The sequence below is a fragment of the Talpa occidentalis genome, unplaced genomic scaffold (assembly GCF_014898055.3).
Source record: "Talpa occidentalis isolate TD23 unplaced genomic scaffold, MPIMG_talOcc4v2.1 talOcc4.13, whole genome shotgun sequence".
Taxonomy (NCBI): domain Eukaryota; kingdom Metazoa; phylum Chordata; class Mammalia; order Eulipotyphla; family Talpidae; genus Talpa; species Talpa occidentalis.
In genome coordinates, this window is record NW_023601322.1 from 309,787 (window position 1) to 335,946 (window position 26,160).

At 62.1% G+C, this 26,160-nt stretch overlaps 1 protein-coding gene across 5 annotated transcripts in view; it reads right to left on the minus strand.

Annotated features, from left to right (window-relative positions):
* ATP9B (ATPase phospholipid transporting 9B (putative)) overlaps positions 1-26,160 on the minus strand; it is an 89,840-nt gene that overhangs the window by 20,014 nt on the left and 43,666 nt on the right. For all 5 annotated transcript variants that reach the window (XM_037508388.2, XM_054693982.1, XM_054693981.1 and 2 more), the window contains exons 9-12: positions 23,314-23,394; positions 19,869-19,944; positions 17,579-17,655; positions 1,158-1,318 (exon numbers count right to left, since the gene is read on the minus strand). In XM_037508388.2, coding sequence (XP_037364285.1) covers positions 1,158-1,318; positions 17,579-17,655; positions 19,869-19,944; positions 23,314-23,394 — 395 coding nt within the window. The remainder of the gene's footprint in view (positions 1-1,157; positions 1,319-17,578; positions 17,656-19,868; positions 19,945-23,313; positions 23,395-26,160) is intronic.

Here is a 26,160-nt window from a genome sequence, read left to right on the forward strand (position 1 = left end):
GTCTGGCTCAGCGGCTCCTGCTGTGTGCACCGGCAGCCCCTCCTGCGGCCCTGCTGCCGGATCCCGCCCGGCCGTCCTGGCCCCACAGTGGACAACGGGGCGCTAGGCCCTCTGCCTGCGACGTCTTTGCTCCATAAACAGCCTCTTAACGAGGGGCGCGCTCGGGCAGAAGTCTCCGTGCGCGCCTGAAAGCTGTTCAGCATTTACCAACAGCTGGTGAGACTACAGAAGTGCTTTGTGCGCATGAGGTATCTTCCAATTTATTTATATATAATTGAAATAAAAATAAAAATTAGTTTCAGCTTAAAGTTCTCATAACTTTCACCTTCCTAACTGTAATACTTTCCCCCGTTAATGTGCAAAAGCAAAGCTCGTCGTGTCTCTTAGCTGTTACCAGAGAACGAGAGCGCGCGGAGGGAGGAGACACTCGGGCACACCTGGGGCGTGAGCTCCCGCCACGGCTGGAGAGAGCCCCAGGGAGAGCGGCCCAGCCCAGGCTCGCGCGGGCCCCGGGGCGGCGCCGGCACCGCAGCGTCCAGGCTGCTGGACCCCACTCCTGGTTGTGAGGGGCGTCCTCTGACCCCCTGCGCCTGTGCGGGTTCTGCTTCATTTCTCGCTCACATGGAAACTCCAGTCACGTACCCCGGGGAGACCTGTAAGCATACCCTCTGCGGAAGGCTCTAGCAAGGGCTCAGGTGTTTGCTCCACATGCGTCTTCCCTGAAACAGCCCTCGTGGTCAGCGTGCATCCGCCTCGGGTTCCACGGCTGCGCGCAATGGCCACCCGCTGGGTGTTTCACCCGACTCCACACGTGTGTCAGATGCGTGTTAAGACTCAGACACGTGGGTGTGAGGCCCCGCACGGGTGCGGGGGGCAGGCGTGAGGCCCACCAGCCACAGGCGGGTCCCCAGAGCCCGCTGCCTCCCGGCAGACATGGCCGCTGGCTGAGGAAGGAAGCGCCTCCTGTGTCCTCACAGAGCCTCTGACCAGAGCTCCCCACCGAGGGTTCTCAGGCTGCCAGGGCCGCTCCCGCTCCGCGGGCACTGCTCTCCTTCCCTCCGCGGGCCCCCCCAGCTGGGCTTCTCACGGCGGGAGGCCAGGGCAAAGCCAACGCTGGAAGGGACCCTGCCTGGGGTCGCCGAGGGCCTGCGACCTACCTTATGGGGATGATGTAGGAGAAGAGGAGGAGGAACCGGAATAGGTTGCGGTACCAGGGCCCCACGAAGCCTTGCAAGGTCACCATCACGGCCGACAGAGCCACGAGCGCCAGAAACAGCGCTTTGGTCAGCTGGTTGAGCTCGAGGTCCAGCAGCCCCACCTGGAAGGAGGAGGCGAGGCTGAGGCAGAGCACCGGCCGGGTGCGAGTGTACAAGTGCACGCGCGCGCGCCAGGGCCGCTGGGCAGGGAGTCCCCCCGGGCCACCAGGACAGGGCAGGATGCGCGACCTGGCTCCCTGGCTCCCGAGAAGCGTCCTGGAGACTGGGCGGCGCTGTGGACCGCGAGTCCAAGGCGCCCAGGGGCCTCCTCTGGCCCACGCAGGCAGCTCCCAGGCCAGGGCCGGGGGAGGGCGGGCAGGGGGCAGCTGGTCCTCGGCCAAGGGCCCCTCAGGGTTCGCTTCTGCTAGGAGGGCCCACCTCTGCCCCGCCCGCATGCCCCAAAAGGAGCTCCCATCTCCGGGAAGAGCCACATGAGCTGGAGCCCACAGGCGGCGTCCCCTGTACACACCCGTGGCTCCCCAGCCAGGCAGCGCTCAGTCACGCCCCGCGGCCACCAGCAAGCGCCAGCCAGCGCGGGGCGGGCGGGCTGGCGAGGATGGCGCTCCAGGGCGGGCCCTTTCGCCGCGCCGCCCGGCATCTGGGGCGCCAAGGGCTGAGCACAGGGTGCGGCTGGGCTCTGCGGAGGGCCCGAGGGCCAGGAGGGGAGGCAGCCCCGGCCAGCAAGCAGAGCCTGGTGTCTGCGCCTGCTCAGGGCTTCGGGGGCCTCAGGGAGCCGCGCGGCGCCCCTCCGCCCGGCCCCCGCCCCCCTGGCCGCGAGTCCGCCCGACCCCTCCTGAATCCGGCGCGGACTTTGAAGAGGATCGCGACGCGCGGACGCAGCGAGTGGGGCTGTGACTCCGGTTTCCAAGTCTGGGAGCCACTCGGCTCACCGATAACACGGAAAACCGGAGACTCCGGTCGACCAGAAGCTCGTCCCGCGCCCCCCGAACGGAGGGCGCGTCGGCTGCGTGGACATTCGCACCCTCTGGGGACGCCGACCGCGCAGGAGGACACGGCGCCATCGGGGCCGCTGGGGGCTGAGACGGCGCTGGCGGAGGGTTCTGGAAGCTTCCAGCAGGGCTGTCGTCCCCTGAGAAGCGGCAGCTGAAGGCCCGGCCTGATTTATCAACTCCATTTAGAAAGCGGCACAGGAGGACAAATACCTTGCAATTTCCGCCACTTCAACTACTCCATAGTTTATGCTTGAATTATTGAGAAAAATAGGTTTTTGGATTAAAATGAAGAAAAATTAAGCCAGGGAAGTAGAGCATGTTTCAAAGCCCGGGCCTCGCGCAGTGACAAAGGCGGCGAAGTTTCAGGCCTCGCTGAGGGTCAGATGAAGCCATTACTCATTCAGTCAGGGAAAAAAGACTCAATTACCTCCCCCTAAAGATGCTATCAGTGAATGCGGGGTGCATATTTTACTCTATTCATCCAAATCCCATTAAAAAGTGAAAGGAATGATTTAATCTCGCCTTCCAGAGTTGGTCTTTTTTTGTAATAAAATAAAGAATCACTGTCTCGACAAATGCACCACCGCCGGGTGTACCCGCCCCGCTGCGGCCCGCGCCCCGGAGGGGACCCCGCGGGCCGCCCTGGGGATCACGGGGCTCGATGCCTGCCCGGCAGCGGGGGCGGGCGGCAGGGCGGGCGGGGGGATGGCCTGGCGCGCGGCAGCGGGGGACCCTCGGCGCCCAGGCCCTGACCGCCGCCCCCACATTTCCCCGAGCGGCCCTTCACAGGACGCCGTGCAGTCATGTTTCATCCCGTAGAGCAGCGACAAGTTACGCTGCAACACGTACTTCTGCAAAGTCCACTTTCAGTTCCACTTTCTGCTCAGTTCTCTGAAGCGCCCCTGAAGTTTCCTCTATCATCTAAAACGCAATCCGGACTCTTCAAAGCCAACGAGCAGGAAAACCAGCTCATTATAAAGCCACCGATTCCACGAAGAAAGCGCTAAGTTGCGTCCTGACGGGAATCTGCCTTGAAAGGCCGTCCCGGGCCCGAGCGCAGCAGACACACTCTGCGCGGCCGCGGGGACTCGGCGCCCGGAGGTGTGTTGTGACTCACTTGAAGGAATGATGACTGTACAAGAAAAAGTAAATTATGTACACTAGGAAATAACCTTCAACATTTATTGTAATTTCCTATATTAGTAAAGCAAATTTTCCTCTGCTTGTCATAATATTTGCTTTATTTGAAACAAGTGTGATAACAGAATTAAACACGCCTCTGAAAATGTGGCTCTCGGAGGGGAGGCGCGGGCGCCGCGGCCGCGCAGGGCTGTTCTAGCAGAGGGAACACGGTAATTGCCTGTATAATCTAAAACGCCGCTAATGGCAGCGATCACAAATCCATTTAGCGCCTCTTTAATTTATGTACCAAGTTTTAAATAGCTAATGGTTCTCAGTAAAATAATGGTTTATTCCAACAATAAGGGGAAGCACGGCACCCCCTCTTCATCAGGGAGAGATCGGTCAGGTTTTTAATGAGCCCGCGGACGAACGGGCGCCCACCTTATCTGCGCTCACGCGGCCGATCCGTCTGCACCGAGCGCCTCCCGCCTGCCCCGGGCCCCGGGAGGCCGAGGCGGGGAGACGTCCGCTGTGGAGAAACTTCGGTCCTATCGGCAATGAACTGACTGCACAAGAAACCGGCGCCAGCACGGCCCGGGGCGTGTACTCGCGAGTATCAGGCCGGCTGCCGGCTGTGCACACTCACGCCGCCCTGTTGGGCGCGCGGCACGCAGCCGTCAGAGCGCCGCCGCCGCGTCTCTCGCAGACAGTGAGGCAGCACTTCGGTCTGTCCCGTATTTGCCCTGTAAACACAGCATCGTCGGAAAAGAGAAAACCTCCGGGCCGAGGCTGCGGGTCCCTGGAGCCAGCGGGCGCGGTGTGCAGTGGGCGCGTCGGGGCCGGGGTCAGCAGCTCCCTGCTCTGGACGGCGCGGCGCCTCCTCCTGCAGGGCCCAGACTGGGGCACAGCATCGGCGCAGGGAGCCTGCGACAGGCTCCCACGCGGCCCTTACTCGCCGCTTCCAGCAGAAGCTTCTCAAGCTCATCTGCGTCTCAACGTCCCGCCGCTGACACTGGCCCCTGCGTCTAAGCCTCGAGCACCTTCCGCCTCTGGACGGCCATGCGAGGCCACCGTGTCCCCCCTCTGCGGCTGGTCTCTGTGCTCAGCGGGATGGCGCCTGTGTGGGGCCGTCGTGTCTCACCTGGGGACCTGGGGGGCAAGGGGGCTTCTCTCCGTCCTTCCAGAGCCCTGCGCCCACCTTCCCGTTACAGCGTGTCACCTTAACCTTTACGCCCGAACCCGCGGGACACCAGGGCCGTCCTGAAGTCTGGAGGAGTAGCCCCCGGCCCACATCGAGCACCCAGCCCCTGCCCACACCCAGCCTCCAGGGCTCCCCGCGGGCTCCCCTGCTGGCGGCTGCTCCTGGCACCTCACACATTCAAACCAACGCGTGGTCAGCTTGTGTCCAGCAGAGAAGCAGTGGCCCAGAGCCTCCTCCGGGGCAAGCTGGTCACCTGCGCACCCACCGCCGCTGGGCTGGGCTGGGCTGGGCTGGCCCGGCTGGAGCCACGCGTGCTGGCCGGTGGCTAGGTCAGCTGGGCCAGTGGCCAGAGCCGCCGCCACACACACGTGACATGCGTGACCGGGAGTGCGGGCTGGGCTGCACCCGGGCGGTGGCGTCACAGGAGGTTCAGGACTGGCTGCAGCACTTCCTGCCAAGGCCGTCCCTCCACAGCCAGGCGTGACGTCTAAACGCCAGAAAACTGCACACTGCCGGGCGTGCACACATGCATGCTCACATGCACACGCACCTGAGAGTGCACGGAGACTTGGGGGCAGCTGGGAGGGGCAGTGACTGCCCACCCTGTCACCCCAGGGGCTCACTGCGGCCACCTGGCACGGAGCGCACAGCAGCCAGGGCTCGAGAGGGGCGCCCCGTGCAAAGCTACTGGGAAACACGCGTGGCGCTCCACGCACACAAATGAAAACCCAGCCCGGACAGTCCCAAGCCCGGCACATCCTGGCGCTCAGGGTCTCCGATCGATCTGCGTCCACACAGCTCCCTGCCGGCAGGAGACCAAGTTGCACAGCCGGGGCGCACCCACCCCCCCCCCCCCCCCCCCAGCCCCGCGGCTCGGGCCGCAGCTCCAGCAGCTCCCGCGCGTGGCCAGCAGAGGGCGCCCGAGCTTGCCGCTTCGCCCCAGTCTGGCAGTTTCTGGGGACGCAGGGCCCGCGCCGGGCTGTGCCCTTGGACAAAGGAGCATCCTCTGCTTGCTCGTCCCGCGGAGCCCCAGGCGCCCTCCAGACTCTCCCCGCTTGATTAAAGGAGAGATTTCCCGGTTGAAACTCTACACTCTTTTAAGGAATTAAAAAATATGACATGGACACAGTCAGGCAGCAGCACAGCCCGAGCCCCGGAGGGCCCAAGCACCGCGCCCGCTCGCTCGCCCGCTCCTGTCCACCGGCACGGGCGGCTGTCCGTCCCGGGCGGCCACCGCCAGCCTAAAGTGACTGCCCGCCCCCGAAGCTCTCCGCTGACCCCAGAAACCCCAACCTCACTCACATATGGATTTGGGGGAGGGCATCTGGGCCTCGCTTTGAGCCAATTAAGCGGGGGGTTTGCTTTGGTATCTGTCCCGGCAGGCACAGTCCCGCAGCCTCAGGCGGGGGACACTTGCGCCAGGGGAGCGCTTCCAAGTGCCCGGCCTCCGGGGATTCTGCCCTGGGAGCACTTCCCCAGCGGTGGCTCTAAGTGGCACTCACTGGTGGTTGACAAGAAGGGCGTTGGCGGGGAGCTTGCAAATCTGACCAGCCTCAGCGAGACTGGCCTCCCGGGCCTGCGGGGCCCTGCGCCCCGGTCCCCCGCCGGCGCAGCCCTATTTCCTCGTGGGCACGGAGGCCCCTGATTTTAAATATCTGCAGATGTGTGCATGCAAGACGCAGCGACGCCCTAAACACACACCTGGGTGTGTAGAACCATCACTGTGCAGAGTGACTGGGCGCTTCAGGGGCGGCACTAGCCCTTGGTCGGCCGCCACGCGTCCAGGAGTCCGGGAGGCCCCGCGCCGCTGCCTCGCGCCCTCTGACACCGCTCGGCCCAGAGATCACTGGACGGTCCCCAGTGCCCAGGGTATGAGCTGTGCTGGAGGGCTCGGACCGCTGGCCCAGGATGGCGTGGCGTGGTGGCCACGCGGGGCAGGTCGGCGCAGACAAGCGGAGCTGGAGGCCGGGGAAGGGCAAGACCTTTGTGCTGCGTAGTTATTTCCCATTTTGGAAAAGGGTTCAATTTTGGTAGGAAGCCAAGTGACCGACACTTATTTCCAGCCCTAGGGTGTTCCTCGCGCGCGGTGAGTCTCCCGTGCGGTCAGACACTTCTCCCAGCTCTGCCTACGCTGGGCAGCGGCCGGCGCGGGGCTTGAACAGACGCACTCCAGGAGGGAAGCAGCTGAGGACTCGCCGGCAGGCGGCTCGGGTGCCCCCGGTCTCAGCAGCAGCTCCCAGCACCGTGTGCAGGGGCTGCCAGGACACAAAGGCTGTGGCGTGGCCGGTGACGCGTCCTCTCGGCAGGCATGGCTGCTCGTGTCAACGCGTGGGCATTTCTCCAGCCGGGCGGCCAGGTGCCTGCACCTCGCTCCATGACGCCACTCGGAAGCGCTTTTAAGCCAAGAGCGGTCAGCAGACTCCCGGTCCCGTGGCGCAGAGCCATGGTCTCCGCGTGGCTGAACACAGGGCCCCGGCGATCAAGCGCAGGCCGCCTGCGTGCAGCCGGGCTCAAGACACGTGACACCGTGAGGAGCTGGCCTGCCGCGAAACACCTGCAGCAGACATCCTGAGAAAAGTGAGCAGCCGCCCGTGGGCACAGGCGCTGCTGGCGTGAGTGGCCCGCAGGCCAGCAGCCGGCGCTCAGGAAGGGCAGGAGGGCAGAGGGAGGGGCACGGGGAGTCGTGCGGGGCACCTCTCCCTCCGACTCCACGCTGATCTCCAAAACTCATGGTTTGTTTTGTTAAGAAAAATGGAATCTACCAGATCTGCTGAAAATTTCAAATGATAAGCATAATATGGTTAAATAAACTTTTCATCTGGCTTAATTGCCCTTTTATTATTAAAACTGTCTATTTAGAAGGTTTATTACTGGTATCTTGGCAAAATGTAACTATTTTAAACCACCTAAAAATTTTGTGTTACTTTGTCTTCAAAGACATTTTATGAACCATTTCATACTTAATGGCTTGTAAGCAATCCCAAGAGTTGGGAATTGTGTGAAAAGTTGCCCAGATTGACAGATAAAGTGAAAAGGTCTGTATTAATTTCCAAATAAAGAAATGCATGGCGTGGTATCTCACGATGATTATACTCTAAAGTACCAATTAGAACGCATCAGAAACTAGAGCAAGTTGACACTCTACAATAAAGCAAATAATTTCCAGTTGGAGGGGCAGAAAATGTTAATATGCAATGTTCAAGACTACAAGAATCTTTGTAAAAGGAAGTAGCTAATAAGGTTTAATGATGCATGTCAGGAAGCCACAGTATGTAGGGAAACACAGCTGGCTTCATTTTGTAAACTATTTGATATACACATCTTTCGAGTTCGCGATTATCAGCTGTGCCAGTGCCACAGGGGACAGTTTAGCCTTCAAATCGGGGTATTCTTCTTGTTCTCTAAATTACAAGTAAAATACATTAATATAACGCGGTGCTATAGGCTAGTGCCCTGACTAAAGCTTATCGGCTTACCAAAGAGGATAAAGAAGTCTTCTGTAAAACCTTCTGGAAGCAATCTTGCCAGCCTAAATAGTCTACTAAGCACTAGAACCATTCAAACAAATCATAAAGCAGACAAAACACTCGGCTTTCGCAAGTGCTAACCTCAACAGGCCCATCTCACACCCCGGCATCGAGACGCAAGCTCACTTTAAGAGCTTCTGCCGAGAGGCCATAGTCGCGCCCGCGTCTCTCCGGGGCCCACCTGCGCCGTGTGGAGGGCCCGAGGGCCCCACCTGCGCTGGGCGTCCCGCCGTTCCCACCCCGGCACGGAGGCCCTGGCCCTGGCCTGCGCGGGCAGCTGCCCCCCACGGAGCCTGGCTGAGCAGAAAGGGCCCTTCCCACGGCCCGAGGGCTGCTCAGCTGCTGCCACAGGGGTGAGGCCCGGGGTGAGGGGCCGGCTAGCGGGCCCGGAGCCCACCACGCTCGCGGTGAAGCCTGTGTGAGCGCCGAGCATCCCCGGGCTGCGAGCCGGCCCCATGGGCCTCCTCTGCAATCCGTGTGGGACCGCAGGCCCCCGGCTTGGGACGAACAAGACAGAGGCTCGGCTGGTTCCTCGCACCGTGCCGGGCCGCTGCCCGCCCGCCCGCCCGCCCTCCCAAGGCCAGCTCCCCACAGGACCCCGCTCTCCAGTGGCGGGGCCCCCACCCCTGCCGGCCCCGCTGCCCTCCTCGGCTGGGCCTCCCCGGCCACCCCCCCACCGCCCGGCAAGACGCGGCTGCTGCCCTGCCCTTAGCCACACACACCTGCGAAATGCTCGGGGCCTACAGCCGGGCCAAGCCTTGTTTTCCCAAATTTTTCTTCTTTAGAAAGAAGATTTTATTATAGACATTTATAAAAATGTTTTCTATTCAAACATGATGAAACTCACTCCACTGGGGAAGGAAGAGGACAGCGGAGCGGAGGGGGCGCAAACAGCCCACGGACGCCAGGGCCGCGGGCCGGAGCGGGTGGGGCGCCCGCCGGCCTCTGCCCACAGCTGTCCCCGGGTCGGGCCGCGGGGAGGGAGCCCCAGGTGTCGGAGACCCCGCTTCTGGCGACTGCCCTCCAGCAGCTCCGAGGGCGGGTATTTAACGGACGGCAAACCGCCCTTGGCCACGAAGGCCGCGCGCTCGGAGGCGTGCTCCCGCGGAAGATCCTATAACTCGCACGAGGAAAATATTAATGATGAAAGAAACTGAAGTGAAACGCGTGAAAGGAGCCCTGGTCATCAGATTCCTCTTAAACAATGACACACTGCAGGTAAGCTCATTTTTCTTCAATTTCCTTTCAAAATAAGGATGCCGTAATGGTGGCAAATGGCACCATAATGACTAGAATTCAAACGAATTAATTCTTACAAGACTATTTTAAGGCGCTGCAACACACCATCCCATCTTCCTGTCACCGCCGCGAGGCTCCAGGAGCTCAGCACGCCTGCTCCTGCCAGCTCGGCCGCGGGAGACTGGCGCGCGCCTCTGGGTGCCCCGGTGGGTGGGTGCCTGCGCACGAGCGCCTCTGGGTGCCTGGTGGGTGCCTGTGCACACGAGCGCCAGTGGGTGCCCATGCACACGAGCGCCCGTGGGTGCGTGGTGGGTGCCTGTGCGTGAGCGCCTGTCGGTGCCCCAGCGGGTCTGCCAGACGTGCCAGCGTTTATTTGGGCCCGTCCTTAAATAGCTCTCTGGGCTTCAGTCCCAGATGCAGACCCACCCGGAGCTGGAGACAGGGGGTCGGGGCGGCCGGCACCTCCCTGGATCTCTCTGGCTCTGAGGAGGCCGGCACATCTGGGCACATCTGGGCACACCTGGGCCTGCCTGAGAGGCGCGGGCAGACGGCCCCGGTGAGGACACACCTGATGACACGCACGTGTCCCCCCTGACCGGGGGCCGCCTGGACTTGTTTCCTACTGACTTTCCCACCCAAGCCCACGGGCTGCAGGCGAGGCCCCGCTGCTGCGCAGGACACCCCACTGAGGCCCCACAGGCCCTCCCGGCCAGGAGCTTGGGCACCCCACCCCACACACTCCCCAGGCCCCAGAGGGCAAGGGAGGCGCCAAGATGGGCTCGGGGCCACGGCCGGGCCAGGCCCACGGCCGGCTCCGCTGGCAGATTCACGGGGAGCGGGACAGGGCGGGTGACGTCTGGGCTTGGCCAAGCATCTCAGAAGCCACCCGCCTAGAACACCCCAGCTGCGGGCCCACGCTGCCACGCCCCGCCCGGCTACCTTGCCGCCTGCCCCCGGCACGTGCGCAGCAGCCTCTTCAACCCCAGCAGACTCGGCTACACAGCAAAAGGCTTTCTGGACGGCCAGGTCCGGCTCTGCGGGAACCTGCCTGAAGCGCTGGCCCAGGTCACCCTGCAGGCCGTGAGCGGGGCCTGGCGTGTGTCCTCAGCCACCAGCGGCTCGGGCAAAACTGGCCGCCGGGCCACAAGGAACCGCCCCTCAGGTGAGCTGCACGCGCGGTGGGTCCAGCTCTGAGCCCCTCTCCTCCAGCGTGCTGCTGGCTCTGGGAGAAGCGGGCAGACCCGCCCCCCCCCACCCCGCCCCCCACAGGCGCCCTGCGGCATCCGGGGTTACGTGGAACCGAGCAGCGGCCCCTCTCACGGCCGAGCACTCACGCCATCGCTGGCTCCGGTCAGTCAGCACCAGGGATTACACTGAAACTGCGGATTCTCTGCCCGGAGAGCCCTGGTGAGGCTGTGTCTGGGCTGAGGCTGACCTGACGTCCCTGACCCAGCGCCACGCCGGAGCCGACTGGCCACCAGGCGGCCAGGCCGTGCTGAGCTGAAGAACGGGGCCAACGCATTGTCTCAGCCCGAAATTAAGCCTCGGGAGTAGTCATTTTTCTTTATATTGTTTGGAATTAAAAACATCTTAAATCGATCCATTAGGAGAATTCTGCTCTCTACATCGTGCACTCCAGACCGTGCCTGTATCTCAAGGCTATGGAACATTTTTGTAATTGTAATAAAAAAACAAACTATTGACTTTAAGTTAACAAAATTGTTGCTTGAATGACTAAATATCCAACCAAAACAAAATAAATCCTTCTCTAAATTGTGTCCCACACGAGTGGCGTCCCGTCCCGCGGCTAGAGCCGGCCCTGGCCTGGGGCTCTGCGCCCCCCTCCCCCCGCGGGGCCCACGGGCCAGCCTGGGGTAACGAACAGCCCCCCGCCCCCCGTAGGAGCCCGGGCCAGGTCACTGTGTGGGCGGCACGGGCCCGGCGGGAAGGCGGGTCTGACCGACTGTGCTGCTCTCAGGGACCCAGGGCGCGGCCGGGGCTGGGCAGGCAGCGGCGCCCTGGCCCCTCAGGAGCTCCCTCTCGGGCTCCCTCTGGTGTCGGCGCTTCTGCTGCCTCTTCTGCAGTCAGGCCCTGCCCAGGCTCCGGTGTGCTCACCCACGCCCCAGGTGGCACCTCAACAGGGGGCGCATGCCCCTTGGGCCACGCCCACCCCCCAGCGCCTCCCGCAGGACACGGTCAAGGTCGCGGGGTAATGGCCGCAGAGGCCAGCGGCGCAGGCCCCACCAGAGCACCGCGCTCCGGTGTCGCGGCCCCATCGCTGAGCACCAAGCAGCAAACATGCAGCCACCGTCCACTGCCGCTGTGTGGCGGGAGGGTCTGGTTGCGGCGGCGGCCACCACCCTCATGGGGATGTCCCAGTTCCTTCAAAACCCCTCCTGCCTCTTGGAAGCGCTGCTGAGAAACGCAGCGGCAGCGTGCCCACTCGCACTGCAGTGAGAAGGGGGCCGGGGCGCGAGGCCCGCGTGCTTGGGCTGACTCCAGGGGAGCCCAGAGGGCGTCTTTCTGCTCCAGGGCCCCTCAGAGCGCTGGTTCTGAAGGCACGAGGTGCGGGTTCAAAGCCAGGCTGCCACCCGGCGTGGTGACTGCTGCAGAGGGCCAGGCCGCTAGCAGCTCAGTGGAGGGGAAGCTCAAGCTGGCACGACGGAGCTTCAAGGCTTTGGAAAGACGATCCCCAGCTGACAGGGCGATGACCCGGGCACGGCGCCAGCAGGCCCGGGCAGATGGGCACAAGGAGTCCTGGAGCCCTCGGGGGCCTTTTCAGGCTTGTAAGGATCTTCCTGCACCGCTTGTGAGCATCGAGGAGTGACACCTGAGGGCCACACGTGGCCGATGGCGGCGCCTAGGTGTGGTGTGGGGCGCAAGGGCCCCCAAGCCAGGAGACGGAGCATGTAAGGCGGCAGCTGAGGACAGAGGCCGCAGCAGAGCAGGGCCAGCGGCGGGCCCAGGAGAGACGCCTGAGAGCCCGGAAAGAGCGAGACCCGCCGGGGCTACGAGGCCTCTCAACACCAGGTGCAGGGAGATCGCCGAAGGCCTGGAAAAGCCCGAGGGCCCCGGGGCTCCCTGCTGCCCACCTGCCACCTGCGGGCGCTGTGGCCACTCCTGGGTGTTTGCTGCTGGCGCTGTTCTGTCAGGAGTCTGACGTGAAGAGTCCGGCTCAGAACCGGCTCACGACCAGGGTTCTCTCTCTCACGACGCGACAAGCCGCCAGAGTCCTCCCTCACGTGCCCGCCAAGCGCAGACACGGGAGCCCTGCCCTGTCAGGGCGCTGACCCGGCCCAGGCCAGCCCCGGCTCCAAGGGACGCCGTCACCGGGACCGCCTCGTCCCACTGAGCGTCTGGCCTTCCCGCGTCCCGGAGCTGCAGGTGTGTCTGGGCTCACACGGCTTCTACCGGGGGTGCTGGGGGCGGCCGCGGGGCCCTGCCCCTCTCCTCGGCCGTCTCCCGTGGGCCCTGAAACACGGTGGTCTGCGGGCGGGTGGTGGGGGAGCGCCAGGGCCTCGCCTGAGGGAGAATCCCTTGACTGGACAAAAATGAATGACAATGTTAGAAAACAAATTTAGAAAAAAAACATGATAAGATCAGCGGGCCACGCAGAGCGAGCCTCCACCCGCAGGGGCTGTGGCGCTGGCGCCCAGGGCCGGCTCTCCCGTGAGGAGCACCGCACAGTTTTAAACAGGTCTTGAAACCTGAAACTCTTCGGTGCCCACGCAGCAGCCACTGAAAAGACGGAGGGGCCGCGTGGCAGGACGAGAACGGCTGCTCTGCCGCGGCGTCTTCGCGTGAGCGAGACGCATGTCCTGTGTGCAGACACGGAGGCGAGCCCCACACGGCCCTGGCGCTCCCACCTGCGCGGCCACGGCCGGCCCGGCCCCATTGTCTGCGGGCCGCAGCGCCGCCGCGCTAATGCACATAATGGCGCCTCCCCCGTCTGTCTGTCAGCGAGACGTCTGAAAGCATCTTTTTATTAGAAACACAAATCAATATGCCCCGGGGACAATAACTGCCTGAGGCAATTTGTATTATCATCTCAGCCTTGATGCTCCTGCTCTGAGCAACTTATTATTATGAATGGCGTGAAAATGGCAACCTGTCACAATCGATTTTTCTTAACCTTCTGCGAGAATTTTTTCCCTCTTAAATGTAATCAAGTATCATCTTATTAAATATGTCTCAAGCTAGGTTTTATAAAGCAGTCCATTATGCAAGTTGCACTCCGTATAATTTAAACTTTCACCAAATATTATTATAGAGTGATTGCTTAGTAACAGAACTTTTGGTTTGTTCAAAGTTTTAACACAAAAACCTCACACTATGGGCCTCGCCCCGCGGGCACGCCAGCCCTGCCACGGGCTCCAGGGTGTGCTCTTGCCTATGACTGTTCTTCTGACGGAGCAGACGGCCAGTCCTCAGCCTGCGTGCAGGGACAAGGCCCGAGGGCCCCTGCGTGGCCGCTGGCTGCGTGTTCTCACCGGGAAGGTGATCAGGTGAGACTTCACGACCCCCCTCAAGGCCACGGTGGAAGAGCCGAAGGGGCTTCTGCCCCGCTGGCTGCAGCTCCAGCCCCGACTTGCTGGTGCAGAGCTGGGCTGCGGGGTCACAAGGAGCACCCCACAGGAGCCTGGCCCCGAGGGTCCCCTCTGGCGTGGTGCAGCGGGCAGTGCTCAGGCGCAGCTGGGGCGGGTCTGGGCCACCGGCTCCACAAGGGCCTGCGGGCGGTGTGGGCATGGCCACGGAGAAGCAGTGGCTTCGGGTGGGGCGGCCCTGCTTTTCTCCTCGCTGTTCTGTCCGAAGGTTCCTTTGAAAGGCACTTAGAGAAGAACAAAATGGTCAAAACGAAGAGGAAAAGCAGAACTGGCCAATCTAAAGAGAGGAAGGGGGCGGAACGGAGCGAGCAGCTGCGTTCTCCGAACCGTCTGCCGAGGCGCAGGACAGCGGCCGGCGTGGGGAGGGGCGGCTCAGCTCCCCTGCAGCCCCGTGGGGGGCTCATGAGTGGGGGACAAGGGTGCGGGGTGCTCGTGCGCCCAGATGCCGCTAGGCCGGACCCCAGTCAACCCGCCCAGGGACCGTCTCAAACCGCAGCTTCCTGCGTCTAGTCCGCGACCTCAGCGACTCTCCTCAATCCTTTCCTCAGGCGGCGCTGCCTTTGTCCCAGGAGCTTTCGGCCATTTCACAAACAGCCTGTCGCCCGTCCGCAGGCTGGAAGGAGCGGCACTCACTGGGCAGCAGCTCTTTGCGCCTGGGCCGAGGCCAGCAGCTGCCACAGGGGCGCCCCTGGAGGGTCAGGGACGAGGGAGCCCCAGGAGGTGCGGACACAGCACGGGCGGGCAGGGAGGCTGCGGCAGGGGCAGCCCTGGGCCCAGCGTTCTTGGGGATCCAGCGATGGTGGCGGTGGCCACTCCCGCCCCACCGTGTGTCCTCCCAGAGGCTGTGGGATCCACAGGACGCGGAGAGGCCTCCGGTAGCCACCGCAGAGGAGAATCAAGTCGGAGGCTGTGCGGATGGCCGAGGGCCGGAACCGAGCGGTTCTGCTGCCGTCCCCGCGGGGGGAGGCCGGCGGGCCTCGCTGGGCTGCGCGGGGCGTCTTGGCGGCTCCCCCGGAGGTCTGGCTGCTGCGTGCCCCGGGCCCTCCGTGGTGGGAGACGCTGTCTCGGAGCCTTTTGCTTACTTCACAACACTGGACACTGCTTGGGGTGAGGGAACCGGCCTCACTGACCCTGTCTCCCTGGCGTGTTAGATAAACCCACTGCTGCTCTCCGAGCCAAGCGCCCTAGAGCCAAGTGCGGGTGAGAGCTCGGGCGGTGGCCGGTCCTTGGCGGTGCCAGTGCCCTGCTGCCTGGTGTCGACCTCAGCTCTGCCCAGCTCAGGCAGGGCCACGGCACCTCTGCTCCCTTGGGCTTGGCAGGGCTGCGGGCCGCGCTGGTCGCGGCCTAGGGCAGGCAGCGCCCACAGGAGCCGTGGAAGCGCCTTTCGGGAAGGCCCCCGGGGGGCGGGGACAGGCGTGCCCATGTGGCCTGAGCCCAGGGTGCGTCCCCACGCACTGGGCAGCTCAGAGGCGACGGGACAGGCCGGCCTCGCTGGGCACGCAGAAGTGTGAGAAGGAGCTCTGACTTTTTTTGATCGAAGGCCACTTTTGTTCCCACTCGCTGCCCTGAAACCTGAAGCGTCTGTTCGCGCGGGACAGGAGCGCGAGGCAGCTGCGGACAGCGGTGTCCACAGCGGGGAGCAGTGACCCGTCGCCCCCTCCATGCATGGGGCAAGTTCAGAGTCTTTCCAGTCAGCAGGCTCCGGCACTTCCCGTGGTGAATCCCGTGGGTTTCCACCGTCGTGGCTGGGGCACCCCCGGCCTTATCCCATAAACTGGCATTTAACACTCAGACTCGATGCCGCCAGCGAGGTGGGAGCTGCACACCAAGCCGGTCTCGAGGGGTTGCCCTCCCACGTGGCCTTGTGGAGCTGCCCCTGCTGTGCCCTGGTGGGAAGGCAGCGCCTCTGGACGTGGCAGGAACCCCAGGAAGGCGTGGCCAGAGCGATGGGCCCCGGGGCCGCCCAGGAGTGAGGGCAGACTCTGGGGTAGCCGTCCTGGGACACTTGAGGGGGAGGGGAGGGGAAAGGGGGGCACACTGAGTGGGCAACGCCAGCGGTGGGGGGGCGCCTGCAATGGGGGGCTGGGAGCGAGCGCCCCTTCACACCGCATGCACTTGGCATGATGGCAGCAGACAGGGCCTCTGCTTGGGACGCGCCGGCCCAACTGCAGCCAGCCTGGGGCAGCGCGCATAGCTGTGGGCCCGGGATGGCGCCCGGGGGACGCACGCGAGGGAGCCGCAAGGACAGTGGCAGGGAGCCCTGGGAGGAGTCGTGATGGGCGGGTGTGCACCACCGCGGGCGCTCCTCAGACGCCAGCAGACGCGTGAAGCGCAGCGAGTCGGGGCAAGGCCCTGCGACCGCCTGCGCACTAAGCCTGGCCTGCCGCCGGCGCCACGTGCTTCCCAGAACACACGGACACGCGTGCGGCTCTGTCCACCCACTGCCAGCGCACGTGTCCCCTGGGAGCCCCGCGGCTCGAGTGGAGGCCGCCCTGATGCGGGGGCCGCGGGGACAGGGCGTGGGGACAGGACGCTGCTTGGCACGCGTGGCCGCAGTCGCCCAAGTCCCGACAGCTGCGTCTCCCCGCTAGCTTTTGTGACGGCACTCAGCTGAAAGAAAAAAAAAACAACTCATCCTAAAAAAAAACCTCACAGAACTATTTCACTCCCATTGTTCTATGGTGAAATTCCCTGCAAAAGACCAAGTTTCCCAGAAGCTACCCCCAGGCAGGCCCGCGTGCCCGGCCGGCCGGCCCACCCTCCGTCGCAGCAGCACCCAGAGTGGTGAGGTGAGTCCGCGCCCAGGAGCCCCGCCCGGCCCTCAGCGCAGCGGGGACGAGTCGCCAGAAGCAGCTTCCACGGGCACACCGCCCCCGCTGTGACCTGCCGCGCACGTCGAGGGCACAGAGACCAAGCGCAGAAACAGAACAGGAGCACGCGGCACTCGGGAACACAAGCAAGCGGTCCTCACAGCTAGAGTCGGCTTTTCAATACGCTTCACCTAAAACAAACCTCCTACGTGAAAGGGTTTGGCAGCACAACGCTATCAAATCAAATACTGCAAACGGTTAGCGCCGACACCTTTATTTTAAAACGGAACCAGCAAGATGAAGAGGGCAGATTGCAAGATAAATATATTGAACAGACCCACAATCGGCCGTCAGATTAGGGACAAGTTACATGTGCAACAACGAAAATGTAAGAGACGTACGAACCCGGGTTAATCAGGAAAAGAACTTCCAGGCTGGGGCCTCCCTGGTGGTGCGAGGGGTTCAGCACAGCACCACGAAGCTGTCCGCAGCCTGTGCAGCACGAGCCCGTCCCCGGCCAGGGAGGTGACCACAGGGCGCAGCAGACCTCGCCTGTCCCCCGCTGCTCCCCTCAGCAGGTGTCTCAGTGGACCCACCTGTTCTGCTCCCTGCTCTGTCTCTGGTGAATCCTCTCACCCCCCGCCCCCACACCACTGGCCCGCACCCCAGCTCTTGTGTGCATAAATAAATAGATCCTTAAAAAAAAAAAAAAAAAGAACTTCAGGCTGTTGTCGCCCAGCACTGGGCGCCGTACCCCACGCCCCGAGGATTTGCTGCTGCGACGCACGGGGCCGCGCCCGGCCGCTCAGGCCACACCGTCCTGCGGGGGGGAGGGGTCAAGGCAGCCAGCCCCCCGTCTAGCCTACCTTGTTTTTGGGATTGGATGTGTTCATTACACTTCGAGTCTCTTTTCCAGTATAAATGACAACACCTATTACAGTACCTGCAAAACACGAAAGTGGTCCTTAAAGAGATACTTCAAAGGCAAGCAGATAACACTTTGCATTACTTTGATGACAGCGTATTATACAAGTTAGTGTCACATAAATCCATCTGACATCACACTTCGTTGGTCAGTCCAACACAGTTTAACCTCCACTTCTGAGACACCCGTGGAGACCGTCGCACGGCTTCCTCAGGACCACGCCGCACGAGAAGACGCAGCCACACGTCCGCTCATGGAGACGCGTCGGCGCCATGGCCCAGCCCGCGGCTGTCTGGAGGCGTCTTGCACGCCCGCTGGGCCGCGCGGGGCTCCTCACCCGGAGCCGGGGCACGGGGCCTGCTGACAGGCCACACTGAGACGGGCACCGTCGAGACCCACGAGATTTTAAATTTGGACGCGACTCATCTCTTTAGACTCCTGACAGCGCAGCCAGGAAGAAACGATCATTTCATGGTCTGTCCAACTTGACGTAAAAATACAATGAAGCATCAGGGGCACCCCAGGCCGCAAGGCTCCTGGTTGTCCCTCTCCAGAGTGGGCCCAAGGCCAGGCGGGCCTTTCCAGAGCTGCAGCCACGCCCACTTCAATCCCGCTGGCCGGTGTCTGGGGCGGCAGGGGCACAGGAAGGAAGACGAAGCTTCCCGCACGTGCCAGAAACTCAGGCCCTGCAGAGCTGGACGCGGCCTAGGCCACCCTGCGGCACCTCAGCTGAGGGCGCAACTGGGCCCGTCAGGACCCGTGGGGACAGGGGTGGGGACAGCCGCCCCCCAGGGTGCTCAGGGAGAGGCTGCTCGAGCTCCAGCCCCTCTGCTCTGCGCTGCCGCCTTCCCGACCTCACGCCTGCCCCGGGGACACAGGAAGACACGTGCCGCTGACAGCATGGTGGCGCTTCCCACAGCCGCACATCCTGTCGGCGCAGCAAATGCTACGTCTGACCTGAGCGGTAATTTTTTCCAATTTTGCCAATTAAGTCTGATGAAAGCAGATCAGACACTACTGTTACACGAGCAGAAACAGAGCAAGAGAAACAAACAATAATTTACTTTTAATATTAGCAGAACAACAGCGTCTCAGAGAAGGCTCAAAAATTGATCTGGCTAGAAAGCTCCACCGTCCTAGGATCCAGAGACCCCGCGGACGTCCCCGCGACACTTCCGGGGGGCGAGCAGGAGTGCCCCCTCGCGGGCCACAGGCCAGGCCCCCGCGCCACCGGGCTCGCCACGGGAGAGGTGCCTCTGGAGTCCGCCGCGCCCTGGACCGCCTGAGTGACCAGAGTCGGTCGGGAGAGGCGCGCGGACGACTTGCCCTCCCGGACAGAGGGCGGCACTGACCAGTGCGCGGGTTCGACGAGGAGCCCGGCCCCGGGTGGGTGGGGCCAAGGTCAAAGGTCGTGGGGGAGACGGAACGGCGAGACCCGTCAGCCCGGCCCCTGCCCTGCCCTGCGTGGCCGATGAGGGCCGCCGACGAGGGACAACGCGCGGGGCGCCCGCCCACAGCTGCTGGAGACCGGGCTCCGGCCACGGGCGTGGGCAGACTGACTCGGCATCCGTCTGAAGAGAGACAAGACTCCTCGGCCAGTCCTGGAAAACTGCGGCCACTCACGCTCCGCAGCGCGGCGCTTCGGGGCCTCAGATGGCAGGGCCGCGGCCTCGGGGAGGCTTTGAAATAAAGACGAGTCACCAGTGTTGACACGAATGGCAAGAGCCAGCGATGCACGATGTGCGCACAGAAACGACCGCCTCGGGCATCTCATTTAACCTCGGGGCGGGGCCTGCGGAGCCACCCACCGCTCCTGCCGTCCTGCTGGCTCTGAGCTCTCCCGGCAGGAAGGGGCAGGCGGCCGGCGCGGCCATCAAGGCCCTGTAGTCCAGGAGGGACAGGGCAGGCGCGGGACGCGCGGGAGCCTGCCCTGGCGCCGTCTCTGGGAGAGCAGCCCACGAGGAAGAGGAACCTCTGGATGGATTCTGCTCCCCCATGAAGAAGGCGCGTAGCCGTGTGCCGGGGACGACGTCGGTCATGTCACCCAGCATGAGGAAAGGAGACCTGGGCCACACGTCTGCCTCCCCGCGGCGCCTGCTTGTCCTCTCCCAGAAGCCACTGGGCGCCAGGGGTCACGCTGACGTGGCAGGGGCCTGTGTGGCTGGACCCGAGGCTGTGGGCACACAGAGCGTCCCCGAGGGAGCCCGCCCGGAGCAGGGCCCAGTCCTCACCTGAGGCGACCACGGTGCTTGCCCAGAGTGTGTTCTCGACGCCGAGAGACTCGTGCACGGGCGGGTCGCTGTCCTCCTGTTCAGGGAGACAAAGAGAAAAACCGGGCAAATGAGCAGCTCTGATCACGTGTACTGAAGGTGCCCACAGTGGCAGGAACGCGCCTGGCAGGGGGCCAGCTGGGGGCAGTGAGAGGCAGAGGACGGGAAGGGACGCTGCGGACAGCGAGCAGGAGCCTGGGGATGCGGCAGCGGGGTCGCCAGGGCCCTCCCCGGACCCCGCCCACCTGCCTGCCCGCCGGGCTAGTCTGCACCCCAGGGCCCTGCTTCCCCAGGGAACCCTGCCCTGGGGGCCAGCTCTGCTCCCCCTCAGGAGCGGCCTGGCCCACCCCGTGCAGGGCAGCAGCAGCGCACCGGATCCTGGGGGAGCTCCTGGGCTGCAGGCAAGAGGGAGCCTGTCCCCCAGATCCAGGGGGCGGGGGGGCTGCACTGCCACCTCTAGCATCAGAGACGAGGGTGCCCCGACACGCAGCCGTGGGCGTCGTGATCACGTGGGCCGGGGCCCAGGAGAGACCGAGAAGACCCGGCTCAGCCCGCAGCGGGGCTTCAGCACAGACACGGCTGCAGGAGGCAGAAGAGCAAAGAGCGCATCAAAGGACCAGACCTAGCAGACCCCAAGGGAAGAGGAGACTTAGCAAATTATTTTACTTAAACGTCTGGTGCTCGACGACAAGTCAGAGGGCGACGAGGAGCCAGAAGAACACGACCCACTCCCGCAGTCAGGAAGAAAGCCCGGCAGCGGGGTGGCCAAAGACTTGACGACAAAACCTCACAGGTGCTCGGAGGATGCGGGGAAGGCCCCGAACAAGAGGCCTGTGGACAAGGCAGACTCCGCTGCAGAGCAGGAGCCCGGCGCAGGGGCAGAGGACCCCAGAGCGGGGGGGCCGGGGACCAGCCCGCTGGCGCCCGCAGAGGGGCCTCGCGCAGGCAGGAAGCCCAGAAGACCGGAGTCGAAGTGACAGAAACAACCGCGTCCGAGAGAGCAAAGCCGAGGAGCAGGAGCGAGGCCCGAGGCCGTGGGAACGAGGGGTGAACGCCCCAGACGCGGAGCTGGGCGGCGGCGAGCAGGCGGGCGGCGGCCCCAGACGCGACGCCAGGCAGGCCGCCGCGCAGACCCGGCAGAGGCGCGCCTCAGGAGTCTCCCAGGAGAGAGAAGCATTCACCCCGGGGAAGGGCCCTCAGCCTCGCCACACCCGAGGGCGGCGGCGGGCAGCGGGGAGAAGACCGGCCCCTCCAAACCTGCATCCGGCAGGAGTATCCCTCAAAACACAGAGAAGTCAAGACGTCGCCGAGAGAAACAGGAGCCGCAGGCCAGCCGCGAGGCTCAGAGCCCAGGGGCGCCCGCGTGACCGGAGACGAGGACACGTCGTGACAGAAATTCATGTCGTTGCTCTAAAATGTGGTATCGTTTTAAATTTGGTTTGCAGCTCCAAACCCTGTTTTCTGCGTACATTTAAGTGGTTCGTGCACTTAAAAGAACCACCAGTTTGCGTCTTAAGGCACAGAGGATGCAGAAACGCAGCTCCCTGCTGTCTACGACTACAAGGGCGGGCGCGGGGCTGGAGAAGAGCAGCTGGTCCACGTGACTGGACTGAAACTGGAGGAAATTCAGACTAGAGCATTATAACTTCAGGATGTGGAAAGTAAGCCCCACGTCAACCACACACACGCAAGTAGCTATAAAACATACACACCAAGAAATGCGGAAAGAATCTAAACATTCACTAGCAAAGCGCAAGTAGGCACAGCAGAAGCCAGGGACGCCGGAGACGGCGGCTCACAGGCTGCGCAGGCACGTGGAGCGGAGCAGAACGACAGAAGGAAGCACCTCCTGATCAGAGCTGACGGTTACTGCGAACGGATTAAAATCGCCAGCTAAAGACAAAGACTGGCAAGGTTGCTCGAGACACACGATACGAGGTTCGGCTTAGATTTAAAGACGCAGCAGACGGGAGGGGCAGGACGGGAGACGATGCCCCCGCAGTCAGGGAGCGCAGCCGTGGAAACGCTAGTGCCAGACGACACACGTCAGACCAAAACAAGGAACGAGAAACATCGTATGTTCACCAAGCACTCGCTACAGGAAGGAGCTGTGACAAGTGTAGACAATTTCCACCTTACCAAAGACAATGAAAACACACGCGTTCCGCAGTGCGGAAAGACACCCGAGGGCCCGGCCGCCGGCAGCAGAGGCAGGAGTGGTGGAATCCGGGGCTCTGAAGGCCGCACGCGGACCTCAGGCTCTGCAGCCCTGAGCCCACTTCTCACTTCATCTCTGCAGCCGCTGCCCCGACAGGTCGTAGGTCCCGGTCCAAGGATGGGCAGGCAGAGGAGCCGCCCTCCGTTGAGACACCACGGCCAAGCCGCCTGCCCCCGGGGGCCATCGGTGGGAGGCCCTCCACAGGCCAAGGAGGAGGCCACACTGATCCTTCCTCCTGGTCAGCCAGGGCCGCGGCGCCTGCACCAGCAGGGCCAAGTCACTACTAGGCTTCCTTCCAGAACACTGCAGCACCAGCCCCGGGAGCGCGGCTCCCCACCAGGTGCGCCTCATCAACTTTCACCCCGGGAGAGCCAAGAACGAGGGTCCAGCTGTGAGGACCACCGCCACCGCCCTCCTGGCTGCCCCCGGTTGGGGAGCTGGGCCCGGTGCTCGCCCCGCTGGCCTCCAGGTGTGAGGCTGTGCAGCACAGACCACTGAGGTGGCTGTCGTGGCCTGCAGGGACCAGGAAGCGGCAGACTCCTGCGATCACCATCACGATGTCCTCGCTAGCTGAGCCCACAACGGCTTCTCCTTCTTCTGACAAGACCATCAGGACCAGCCCGGTGCCCTCCCACGCCAATGTGACAGGCCACACGCGCCGGCCACCCCAGGCCGCGCTGCTCACTGGCCTCGCCCGCACGCCCCCGCGCTCAGCAGGGGAAGCAAGGCAACCCTGACACAAAGAGCCAGCACAGACTCCAAGGGCTCGGCTCAGCCGAGCGCCCTCCAGGGTCACAGGGTGAGGTGGCCAGGGTGGCGCACGCAGGGGGCGCCTCATGAGGACCATGCGTGGGAACAGAGGAGACGCTTGCTCCTCCAGATCTCTGATGAGGGCCCGGGGCTGGGCCTGGCCTCCGCGGTGAGGCTGGGAGCGCCCTATGCAAGCCCACGCACCCTCGGGAGACAGACAGACGAGGCGGGGCCGCCCCCGGCCTGGGCCAGCTCGCTGACGTCCTGGGTGTCACGCCGTAGTGGCGGGCTCCGCACCTGCTGTGCTCCCGCAGACGCACTTCCAAATGATGCCTTAATTACTCAAATGATGCCTTAATTACTCTTTCAAAATAAAGTTTGCTATTTTTAACATATACACAATGAATATATTTGTATTTAACAAAAGATTGAGCTTACCCTGGTAAACGTGCCTTCGAAGCTATGGATATCCAGTTGTGGCTTCTGGGCATAAACATAGGCGCTGATAGAAAAGAGGTCCTGGAACACAGAACACTGGAGTGAGCCATGTTCAAACCAAGAGAATTTTCGATTACTAGTCAATGTCAATTGGCAAATAACAAACTCCAGTGAAAGAAAGGTCATCCTCCGAAGTGCCGCCAACTCCCCACCGTGCGCCAACTCGGACCCGACCCCGGAGGAGACCTGCCCGCAGCGGAGGGTGGCTGTCAGCGGGGGCCTGCAGGCTGCTGCCCATGGGTGTGCCCAGGCCAGGCCACCGGCAGGCTGTCCAGGCCACCTGAGGACGCGCGAAAGCAGGCCCAGGGGCTAGGAGCAACAAGCCTTCGTGGGACTTATGTGATGTGCCAGCCCCCTACGTGGCGGAGACGACTTGGAATGCGGTGCGCCCCAGCAGCTGCCCAGGCGCTGTGGCCGTGCCGACCGCCTCCCCACACCGCGAGCACGCAGCTCCCAGCGCCCACGCTCACGAGGCGGCATGGGGCCAGGAAGCCCGGCGAGAGCGCTGCGCGGGGCGGGTGAGTGCAGAGGTCTTCCTCCGCCCTAAAATGCGACGTAACTTTATTAAAATAACAGCAGCTGCGTTACGTAAATGCGTTTATGACAAATCCCGCTTTTTCAATGGAGCACCCCTGTTCTGCCAGGAGATCACAAAGAACCCACAGCGACAAAAAGCCCTGAGTCTGTCCAGACGTGCAAGGCGCTGCCTGCGCGAGGCTCTGGCTGGCGGCCCACGTGGCAGCCTGACCCCGCGGCCACCAGCGCTTGTCTAATGTGGAAACAACACTCGGCGCGTGGACAGGAAGCGCCGGGCATGACGCAGGGCGCAAGCCCCCCAGGGAAGGTCAGGGAGTGGCCACGTCTGGGCTGCGCGGAACGAGCCCGGCATCCTTCAATTTGATTCACGTGGACCTGGGGGCACTGGGTGAGTTGTAGCCACGGACGGGAGCTCTGTAAGGTGACGTTTTAAAAGTGTTACTTCCCGATATTGCAGTTGATTTTTAAGAATTTTCAACTAGCTTTCAGAAAGCCGAACAGATGTAACAAATAAGTTTAACCATCTCTTTACTAAAGGGGAGACATGTCACGAGCTGAGAGGACGCCGGAGCCTGCCGTGGAGAGTCAGGGGCGCAGTGCCCTTGTCCTGAGTCCAGGACGTGCGCCGGCCCTGCCCTCCCACAGGCCTCCACACCTGCTCACCGGCACGGCGGGGAGAAGGCACCGCGGAGGCAGTGGGTGAGTGGGAAGGCTGGGTCCAGACTCAAGACAGACTCTGCTTCCAAGCAGAGTACGAACGGCGTTTGACACGCTGTGCCTAACAGCGGAATGAAGAGACGTGGAACTGCTCCCAGAAGAGGACACGCCAGACTCCCGCCTAGAGCAGAGGGAGAAGCTGCCTGGGCCCATGAAACAGCAGGGAGGCCTCTGGCCCGAGGAGGGCGAGTCTCTGGCCTGTGTCAAGGCGGCTAGGCCTTGCTCCTGGTGCTCCCAGGGGCTGGGACACGCCGCCTGCCTCTGCCCACTCACAGGCAAGCCCTCACGCTGAGAGTGCACCGTCGTGACCACGCGTGGAAGGCCCCCTGCATCTTAAGTGTCCAGGAAACCCTCAAACCTCGAGGATGCCGCCAAATAGTTTGCCATATGGTGTTTACATAAAAAATGTTTTATCAGGACTGCTAAAACTCAGATAGCAAATCATAGATGTACAGACAGAAAGAAACCAAAGGTCTTGAGTGAGCTGGGCGCGGAATCCCTTGAGAGCCAGGGGAGACAGCTGGAGAGCGAGAGAAAAGGCAGTTTCCGGAGGGTCCTGAACTCTGCGGACCCTCATGCTGACCCTTATGCACACTGGGCAGATTTTAAGCAGTGCAGCTCAACAGGATGGAATCAAGAGCTTAGTTTCTCCCACCGCAGGAGTGACAGTGTAACTCTGACTTCAATCAAGCTAAGCACCAGTTAAAACGATGCAACGACACAACACTACCCTTCAGAAGAACATCTCTAAATCCAGAGTCGCTACCATGCATGTATCGTTAATAATGAACACACCACTCACTCACATTTATGGACATAGGAAGAAACAGGAATACAAAATCTGCAATCAAGAGAGAATTCCATCAATAAAGACTAATATTGAGAGGAACAGACATCAGAATTGAGAGAATTTCAGAGCAGTTATTGCAAGTCTCAAAGACTTAAAGAAAAACACTCCAATGAAGAATAAGCAAATAGGAAATCACAGCACAGAAAGAGAAACTATATTTAAGAAAACCAAACAGAAATTTTAGAATTAAAAAACCCCCCAACATCTGAAATAAATTCAACAGATGGGCTGATTAACAGGAGACTGGAGATGACAGAAGAGGCCATAAAACAGAAGACTGTCAAGGGAGAAGGAAATCTGGGGCACACAGAGAAAACAGATTTTGAAAGTGAACTTGGAGGCAGTGTCACGGGGATACAATCAAGAGGTCCAACACTTGTAATCGGATTCCTCGGAGGTCAGCAGAGAGATGGGAAAGAAACACTATTTAAAAAAGTGACTAGAAATATGGCAGATTTGTTGACGGCCATTCATGTACAGATTCAGAAGTCCAGAAAACCCCAAGACAGGTGAAAAAAAAACTGTAAATATCAAAGTCAGATGAGTAGAAGAAAAAAAAAAATCAAAGATGGAGAAAAAGAAAATCTCTAAAATACCCAGAAAACAGATATGACATAAAGAAAAACTGTCAAAATAATGCTGACCCCTCATGATAAATAATGGAAGCAGAAGACAGTGGAACA